General features: G+C 48.8%; 1 protein-coding gene across 1 annotated transcript; it reads right to left on the bottom strand.

The window, feature by feature from the left end:
- Positions 1 to 6,758: 6,758 nt before the first annotated feature.
- Positions 6,759 to 7,901, bottom strand: Frat2 (FRAT regulator of Wnt signaling pathway 2). Its single transcript, XM_090346148.1, has one exon. The coding sequence runs from the start codon at positions 7,555 to 7,557 to the stop codon at positions 6,856 to 6,858; it is 702 nt and encodes a 233-aa protein (XP_090202274.1). The 5' UTR covers positions 7,558 to 7,901; the 3' UTR covers positions 6,759 to 6,855.
- Between the last annotated feature and the right edge of the window lie 1,853 nt (positions 7,902 to 9,754).

Here is a 9,754-nt window from a genome sequence, read left to right as displayed (position 1 = left end):
AGCTGGGCACGATGGCTCATGCCTGTAATCTTAGCTACTCAGGAGGCTGAGATCTGAGGTTTGCCATTCAAAGCCAGCACTGGCACAAAAGTCTGTGGGACTCTTATCTCCAATTAACCACTAGAAAACTGGGAGTGAAGCAGTAGCTCAAAGGGGAGGGTGGTAGTCTTGACCTGAAGAGCTTAGGGAGAACACCCAGACCAAGGGGTAGGGCAGTAGCCTTGAGCCGAAGAGCTCAGGGACAGTGCCCAGGCCCAGAGTTCAAGCCCCACAGACAAAAAAAAAACAAAAAAACCCCACAAAAGCCCTGGATTCAATTCCTCAGTACCACATACATAGAAAAAGCCAGCAGTGGGGCCAGGAGTTTAGCCTAGTGGTAGAGTGCTTGCCTAGCATGCACAAAGACCTGGATTTGATTCCTTGGTATCACATACATAGAAATAAAGCTGGAAGTGGTGCTGAGGCTCAAGTGGTAGATCTCTAGTCTTGAGAAAGTCCAAGGACAGGGCTCAGGGCCTTGAGTTCAAGCCCCAGGACTGGCTAAAAAACAAAAACAAACAAAAACCCAGCCTGACCAAAAAATGTGAGACTCTATCTCTAACCACCAGAAAACCAAAATGCAGGAAGTAAAATGCTGTACTCAAATGATAGAGCATACTTCTGTTCTTAACCATAGCAACAACATTTGTAGGATATGTCCTACCATGAGGCCAAATATCATTTTGAGGAGACTCAACGTGATTAGAAAAAGCCAAACCAAATAAAAAAATGAGGTCCTGAGTTCAAGCTCCAGTACTAGCTCAAAAGAATAGTCTCATAGACTTTTCTGCCTGGACTGGCTTCAAACCTCAATCTCAGCTTTCTGAACAGTGGAAGCTTATAGGCAAGAGCCACCAGTACCCAGCTTTGCACTTTTCTTTTTTTTTTTTTTTTTTTTTTGGCCAGTCCTGGGCTTGAGCTCAGGGCCTGAGCACTGTCCTTGGACTTTCTCAAGACTAGAGCTCTACCACTTGAGCCACAGCACCACTTCTGGCTTTTTTCTATGTATGTGGTACTGAGGAATCGAACCCCAGTCTTCGTGCATGCTAGGCAAGCACTTTAACCACTAGGCCAAACTCCCAGCCCCTGCACTTGTCTTCTGTTTTCTTCAGAATCTATGGGCTGGTCTTTGTTAAGTACTTAGGACAGGGCTTAGCACTTGATAAGTAGTAAGTACATTAGTTAGTGTTTTTATCACTGTCTGCCTGCCAGCATTTCCAGGCCCTAACCCCACCCTTTTAGCTTAACTGCCAAATCCTATCATCAGCTTTGATCTCCCCAGCTCCTAGTCCCGTAACTTCACAATGAGAACGCCCACTACCTCACTGCCCAACTTCTCCTTATCCCTTCCTCTTCCGCTCAACACTTGCAGAATGTTATCATAACTACTTAGACACGGATCCCTTCAGATGAGTTATCTCAGTTTTGCATTGCTCCACCCCCAGTTCAGAGCTGGTCCATTTCAAGGGGCTTGTGCCTAATGCAAAGATGTTCCTGAGCTGAGTATTACAAATGGGCTATCCAGCAGCACCTAGTAAATGGTCATTGCTTCCGAGATACTGAGATTTCCCCAGGCCCAGGGCCAATCACAGGTACCCCAAAGCTTTTACAAATGGCTGGATCAATAGCTGGAGCTGAGGCCTAAGCAGCACCCCTGATGGAGTCCAAATGGGTCCCGTGCGACATGCCATCAAGTATAGGCTAAACTCCCAGCCTGCTGACCAAATTTTGGCTCAAGGCCAGCACTCGACCACGTGAGCCACAGTGCTACTTCAGTGTTTTTTATTTTGTTTTGTTTTTGTGATTAATTGGAAATAAGGGTTTCATTGGCTTTCCTGTCCAGGCTGGCTTCAAACCACAATCCTGAGATTTTAGCCTCCTGAGTAGGTAGGTTGACAGATGTGTGCCACCAGTACCCAGCCACGTCCTTCTTGCCACTAGTAGAGGGCTAAATTAGCCAATCTATTTCCAGGACTTACTTAGAGCTGGAGCTCTATAGTGCTCCTTGTGCAATGTTATATGTACCATCTAATTAAAATGTCTTATTGCCATCCCCTCACTCACCCACCAAAATGAATGTAGGTAGAAGGAAAATGAAGGGTTGACATTACCCAAAAGAAAAATATATTGCCTGACTTATGAAACAGTAACCTCTATTCATCACTTTAATGACATATTTAAAAAAATAAAACAAAACGGGGGGTGTGTGTGGAAGAGGGCTGGGAGTTTGGCCTAGTAGTAGAGTGCTCACCTAGCATGCACGAAGACAGGGGTTCAATTCCTCTATACCACATACACAGAAAAAGCCATTAGTGGTGCTGTGGTTCAAGCGGTAGAGCTCTAGCCTTGAGAAAACCCAAGGACAGTGCTCAGGCCCTGAGCTCAAGCCCCTGGACTTCAAAGAAAAAAAAGAGAGGGGGCATGAGGGGGAATGTGGCTTAGTGGTGGAACACTTGCCTAGAATGCACTAAGCCCTGGGTTTGATTCCTCAGTACCACATCCACAGAAAAAGCCAGAGGTGGTGCTGTGTGGTAGAGTACTAGTCTTGAGCAAAAGCTCAGGGATGGTGCCCAGGCCCTGAGTTCAAGCCCCAGGAATTGGGAAGTTAAAAAAAAAAAAAAAAGCTTAGCCGGACGCAGTGGCTCATGCCACTCAGACTCTTATCTCCAATTAACCTCTAGAAAATGGGAAGTGGGGCTTGGCTCAAGGATAGGGAGGTATCCTTGAGCTGAAAAGCTCAAGGACAGTGCCCAGGCTAAGTTCAAGCCTCATGACCCACAAAAAAAGAAAAAAAAAAAGTTTAATAGCAAGGAAGCAGAAATAGTCAAATCGCACTTCCCCCCTAAACTACTGAAAGACAACAGAGACAGGTGTAGAAGTCCCATTTGTTGATTAGTCTCTTTGCTTGTAATCCTAGGTACTCAGGAGGCTGACATCTGAGAATCACAGTTTGACTAAGCAGCAAAGAATGTGAGGCTCTTATCTCCAGTTAACCAGCAGGAAACTGGAAGTGGCACTGTGGCTCAAGTGGTAGAGTACGACTAGCTTTGAGTGCAAAAGCTCAGGAACAGCACCCAGGCCCCGAATTCAAGTCCCACCAGAGACAAAAAAAAAAGGATAAATAGGTAGATAGATTGGATTAGGCAGGAGATGAGGATCAATTTAAAACCTTGAGTTCAGATGCTGCTCTGCCACCCGTTCTCCATTTATTGTAAAAGATGCTTACCAAGGTACCGGCCCGTGACAAGGCTGAGTCTTTTCCTGAGTTTCTCAGACCCTGGGGATCTTTTCTCTTTAGTGGCTGTCACCATTGCCATTTCTTTGAGCCCTCAGGATTAACTGCAAGGTGAGACCTCTTTTGGTGCTGGCTTCATGTTACAGAGGACCTAATATTCTAAAGGAGACAGCCATTTGCCATTAAGTGTGCCTCCTATGTAACTCCTATTCCTTCATGTGACCCACAATGTCTCAAACCATTCCCAGCACTTTGTCTAGATGTAGCTAAGCTACAAGAGAAATACAAGAATGTGAGTGATTGCAAGAACTTGAATAAATATGAAAACGATGTCAACGACTGCCATGTAGACATTACAAGCTATAACCCTCCACCACTAAGGAGGTTGAGGCAAGAGAAATGCAAGTTTGACTCCAGCATAGACATCTCAGCAAGACTGTTTCAAAACAAAAAAGGCTGGGGAGGTACCTTACTGATGGGGAGTTTTCCTGGCATGAGACCCTGGGTTCAGTCCCCAGAACTTTCCCTCAAAAAGAAAAAAAGGAGGCTGGGAGTTTGGCCTAGTGGTTAAAGTGCTTGCCTAGCATGCATGAAGACCCGGGTTCGATTCCTCGGTACCACATACATAGAAAAAAGCCAGAAATGGTGCTGAGGCTCAAGTGGTAGAGCTCTAGCCTTGACAAAGTCCAAGGACAGTGCTCAGGCCCTGAGCTCAAGGCCAGGACTGGCAAAAAAAAAAAAAAGAAAAAGAAAAAAAGAGGGGCTGGGAGTTTGGCCTAGTGGCAGAGTGCTTGCCTAGTATGTACAAAGACCCAGGTTCGATTCCTCAGTACCACATACATAGAAAAAGCTGGAAGTGGTGCTATGGCTCAAGTGGTAGAGCTCTAGCCTTGAGGAAGCCCGAGGACTGAGCTCAGATCCTGAGTTCAAGCCCCAAGACTGGCAAACTAACAAAAAAAAAAAAAAAGAAAGAAAAAAAAGGCAACTTTAAGCAAATCACTTAAGATTATTTTCAAGATAGGAAGATGGGAATTTAGAGACTACCTTATAAAGCCACATGTGGTGGGACCAACACTTAACAGCTATGTTCTGAATTTTCAAGTCTCCCAAACACTTGGGGTCCTTATTCAACATGCACAGACCGGTTACCTTATCCTGTTTTATAGATGGCAGAGCGAAAAAGTTCAGGACAGTGTATGTCCATGTGAGCCGCAAGGCTTGTGTTAAACCCAAGTCACTGAGCAACACTAGTATGTAGGTCACACAGGGTGGGAAAGGGGGACAAGCACAAAAATCCCTCCCAGAAGAGGGGTAGCAGAATTTGGCTGCACAAGTAAAGGTTTTCTTGAAAAGGCAAGGCAGGAAGCAGTATGGACTCTATGGCCTGGAGCTGAGAGAATGAGCTGACACCTCCTTTAGTTAAACTTGGGAAAGTTGATTTACATTATGAAAACAGAACAGCAAAGAGAGTAGGGGAAGGAGAGAGAGAAGAGGTAAGAGGAGAAAAAGAGCCAGAGTTAGATTGTGATACATTGTATCTGTATATGGCAAAGTCACAATCCAGCCCCCTCCCTTTTTACAACTAATGCAGGAAAAGAAAAAAAAAAAGTTAATCCCTCATTTCCTCAAAAATCAAACCATTTTAAGCTTGCCCAGTGGCTTATAGCATAGCATAGCTACCTGGGAGACTGAGATCCAAGATAGCAGTTTGAAGGCAGCCTGGACAGAAAAGTTTGTGAGACTCATCTCCAATTAACCAACCTAAAGCCAGAAGCAGACGTGTGGCTCAAGTGGTAAGAATGCCAGCCTTGAGTGAAAAAGCCAGTTGAGAGTGTGAGGCCCTAATTCAAGCTCCAGTACCAGCACATCACATACAAAAGTCATTTTACATCTAACCAAAGAAATAGCTGTGAAATCTTTCCTTTCCCTGGGCCACAGCTCAGACCGAAGTCAAAGGAAAAGCTTTCCTATGCCTTCCCATTCTTTAGAGAAATCCAGACAAAACTCCACTGTGCCTCCTTTGCTTTCTAGACCAGAAAGTGTTTCTAGAACATGTTCTTTCCAAAATGGTAGAAGGAAATCACTTAGCAGTTTCTAAAAGCCTGGACTTAATTTTCTGATTCTATGCACCATCAATCCCTGAAGTTCTACAGCAATTTGACAGCGAGCAGCCCTGGCTCAGGCCACCACCCAGGTGCCTCTTATACCCAGTGCCCCCTCTCCTAAGGAGTGTGTGCCCTGTCTGGTGTGCTTCCCCCATGTCCCTCCCCTGCCTTCCATAGAAAAGCCAAACCATGCTCCAAAACAAAAACCAAATTTATTCAGCAGACATTTTAATTAAGAAATCCTGTAAATCAGGACCACCACAATTTCAGACACTCCGTTGCGAAGTGTACGTCAATAGCTACATCTGGAGGATGAACAAGCCATTGAATCTTTAAAAAAAAAAAAAATTCGTTTAGCTACCATAAAACTGGGGTGGGGGGCACCTTACTAAAGTGCCATCAAGTTTCACAAAGGTAAAGCCAGCAGTTTCTCCTCTTGGAGAGTCACATTTTAAAAATGGTTTCAACTCACAAAGAGCTATCAGATGAGGAACTGCAGAGCAGAGGCTCAGGGCCCACAAGGCCAGAACAGAGCAGAAAGGAGTCCAGGGACTCTGTCCAACCTAACAGACACCAGAAATAAGGACAGGAGATTGTGCCGGTTTCTGAGAAAGCTGGTGGTGTGGCCAAGAGTGGCCCAGCATGGGGAGGAGTGCTCCAGAGTAAAGCACAGAAAAAGCAAGTAACTCTCCCTACATGTTCCTCTGCCTGAGTCTCCTGAAGAGACTCCAAACGGTGGCAAAAAAAAAAAAAAAAAAAAAAAAAAGACAGGGGTCTTCTTGGAGCAAGAGAAAGAAAATGTCCATGGATGAGTGAGCTCTTCCCCGGAGCCCCACAGCTTCCCCACTTACAGCAAGCCTGACCTTGAACAACAGGAAGCAAGGTCAACTCATTTAAAAGTCCACATTCCAACTCAAGTCCCCTCACCTTCCAAGTTCTCCTCTCTCCTTCCCGTCTCGGTCTCCCACCTCCACCAGACCCTAAGCAGGAGAAAAGGGGGCTATGCCAACCCACCCACTGCCAAGCTTTTACATTCTTTACCCCACAATTTCTTTGCACACTTTTAGCACCATTTTTAGTAAGTTCCTCCACCGGAAAATGAGAAAAGGGCATTCGTATCATTAGTTTCAAGTATTGTTAGCCTCCGCGATCCCCACCCCCTCCGAGCCCTAGCTTTAAACACTCCAAGCACAAGACGCCCCCATGGGCTAACTCAGGTACTAGTTGATCCAAGTAGCTGCCATAGTTCTCCCAGTTTATTATTCCAGGTCCTCGGTTCTGGGTGGCCGGGGAAATTCTCACGCGGCATGCAAGCACCCCAACCGGTGCATTTCTCCACGCTTTCACGTTTTCTCCCACAATTTCGCCTCCCCGATGTGTGGCCGGTCGCCCCCACTGCAGAATAGATAGAATCTTCCGTTCCGGACGCCGTTGGGTCTGCGCAGCGGGGACCTCTTCCTCCTCCCAGGACCCGGGTCAGAGCCAGGTGCCTGACGTCTGCAGGGTGACGGTGTCCGGTCCGCTGCAGCCGCCCCCCGACTCAGGGGCGGTCGCGGGGTTCGTGGCTGCAACCGCAGCCACCGCTCGCTGGAGCCTGCGCACCGCCTCCTTGATGAGGTTCCCCGAGAGCACGAGCTGCTGCAGGAGACGGTGCGGGTCGTCGTCGCCCGCGCGCGCCCCAGCTTGGGTCCACCGACGCTGGTGGAGGCGACGGGAGGCGACGGCGCCCCGGAGCCAGCCTCGCCGGCACGGCCCGGGAAGTGCGCTGGAGTCGGCAGCGAGCTCCGCCACGCAGTAGGGCGCCGCCCGGCCCCGCATGCGGCCGCGGTCCCCGAGGGCGCAGCGCAGGGCCCCAGGGGGCGCCGGGGCCCCCGCCTCGGCCGACGCCGGCCGCAGCAGCAGCGGCACCGCCGGGGGCCCGGCCTTGTCCGCCGCCAGCGCTGCCGGGGGCCGCGGGGGCTGCAGCGGAGGCCCTGGGGGCGCGCACGGGGAGGCCGGGCTGTGGGGCGCCGGCTCCAGCTGCAGCGTCTCGCCGATCTGGACCACCAGCCGGTCCACCTCGCCCGAGCCGCCCAGCGTCACCGACTGCTCCAGCAGGAGGAAGCTGTCTTCCTCCTCCTCCTCCTCCCCCTCCGCTTCCTCGCCGGCTTCCTCTTCCTCTTCCCTCCGGCACGGCATGGCCCCCCGCCCGGGCACACGGGGCTCAGCGGGCGTCGCTGGCGGCTCGGCTGCCGGCGGGCTCGGCCGGCCGCGGCAGAGGCGGGCGTGGGGCCGAGGCGGAGGCCGGGGCGGCGGGGCACTAGCGCGGCGCACTCTCAGCCGCGGGAGCCGGAGCCCTGCCGGCCGAGGTTGATTTGTAAACAATGGGTGACGTCTCCCGGACGCTACCACGGCGCGGGGCGGGGGGCGTGCGGGGGAGCGCACCGAGGCGCGGGGCGCTGCGGCCCACGCACGGCCGCGCACCCAGCGCTCCGGGGTTTATGTTTATTTTCTACCTCCGGAAAAGCGCAGCGTGTAGTGACATCTTCCATCCGTCTCGGCTCCCGCCGACCTTGTGAGAAGACGCACACCCCGCAGTGGCCCGGATTGGTTGTTCCCACTCACTGACACACCCACCCACACACCCAGCCCCTCCTCCGCCGGCGCCCGCTCCCGCCCCACGTGTCAGCAACGCTTGCGCTCGCCGGTCCGGTCCCCGCGCTCTCACCGGCCTTGGCGCGGGGGAGGGGCGGGCTCCACCCGCCGCCGGCCGGCTCGGCCGCGGTGGGGGCGGGGCGGAGGGGCCGGGGTGAGGGGGAGACCCTTGAGGGAGTCAGTTGGGGGGGGTCTGGGAGGTGTCCTCAGTCTTTCAAGCCCCCCGTAAAGGAATCAGCGCGTGGCACGAGGTGGCTTTTTTTCTTTTGAAGAGAGGGTTCATAGGGAAAAGTCTTCTCATAATCACAATACTCAAACGCGGTTAAAATATTTTTCTTTCCAACCTCTTTTCCCTGTGCAAGGACTACATACACACAGCCAAGCATTCAATGTACACTTAGTTCGCATTACATCATAAGCCTTTTTCAAGTTATTGCACGCTCTTTGAAAACACCTTCATGATTACGTAAGTTTCCACTAAGTGCCTGTAATTGTTTAAATTCCTTTAGCATTGGCTGTTTACCGTTGTAAATGACTGTGGGACTAACATTTTTATCCATAAAACATTTCCGTATTTATGACTCTTTCAGAGCATATTCCCAGGAGTGAAGTTCTAGGACAAAGGTTAGGGATATTTGACGGTTTTTGGTAAATACATGAGTCATTTTGTAAGAATCGGGTAAAATAAATGTCCTTGCCTACTTTCATTGCATTTTAACGAAAACTTGAGCATTAGTGGAAAAAATTTCACTGATGAAATCAACTGAAAGATTTGCCTTTCAGATTGCCTATCTTTCTAGGTCGGCTTTGTAAATGTTAGCCAGTGTATATATCCAGGGATCATTTCTATAGCTTACTTCTTTTTTTTCATATATTTTTATTGTAATTAACAGAAGGGTTACATTATATTCCGGGATAGAAGGTGCATTACTTCACATCCATTGATACCCTTTCTCATGTCTAGCTTACTTCTAACAAACTAAATGTCAGTAAGCCAACTAAACTTTTTTTTGTAAGTACATACCAGAAATTAACCCTTTTCTCCCTTATTTTTCTACAAACATTTCTTTAGTCTCTTTTTTGCTCTGTACACCATTTTCCCCCTAGTAAAACCAATTTTAATGTAGTCAAATCTATAAATCCTTTCCTTTAGACACCATGCTAAATTTAGTTTCCTTGCCTCCAGAAAGTTATTAATGCTTCTGTTAGATTTAGATTTAAAATTCCTTGATTTTCTTTCAAATCCATATGGAATTAATTTTGGTCTTTGGTTCAAGGAGATGATAAAATTAATTATTCTCTCCCTCCCCAGAGTTTGCCAGTCAGGGCTGAGGCATGTGGGTAGTGTACACAGATTCTCTGTTTTAGGAGTTCCCAGTTGCTGGTTGTACTGGTGGTTATGAAGACTGGGTGGGGCTGGGAATATTTTTGATCAGTCTCTTGTATAGAGTCAGAAGAGCCCTGGACAGGTTGTACAAAGACCTAGATTCAAGTCTCATTCCTGCTACAGCCTGGGTGTGGGACTCCTGGCAAATCAGTTTACAAGTGTTTTTGCTTGTAAACTGGAAAAAAAAATAATCCCTTCCCTGCCTCCCTCTGAGGATTGTTTTCAGGATCAAATGAGATGCTGGGAGCAGACTTTGCCAGGCAATACACAAATGTACTGTGGGATTAACTCCAGTGGTTTACTGACAGAGCTGGCTCCTTTCCAGAATTTCCCCTTACCTCTGGAAACAGCTAA

The sequence above is a fragment of the Megascapheus bottae genome, chromosome 15 (genome assembly GCF_031878675.1).
Source record: "Megascapheus bottae isolate mThoBot1 chromosome 15, mThoBot2.hap1, whole genome shotgun sequence".
Classification (NCBI taxonomy): Eukaryota; Metazoa; Chordata; class Mammalia; order Rodentia; family Geomyidae; genus Megascapheus; species Megascapheus bottae.
This window is presented reverse-complemented; position numbering and strand designations above follow the sequence as displayed.

Excerpts from the sequence above, each read along its gene's own strand:
- Frat2 (XM_090346148.1), bottom strand. The coding sequence starts at position 7,557 with ATGCCGTGCCGGAGGGAAGAGGAAGAGGAAGCCGGCGAGGAAGCGGAG.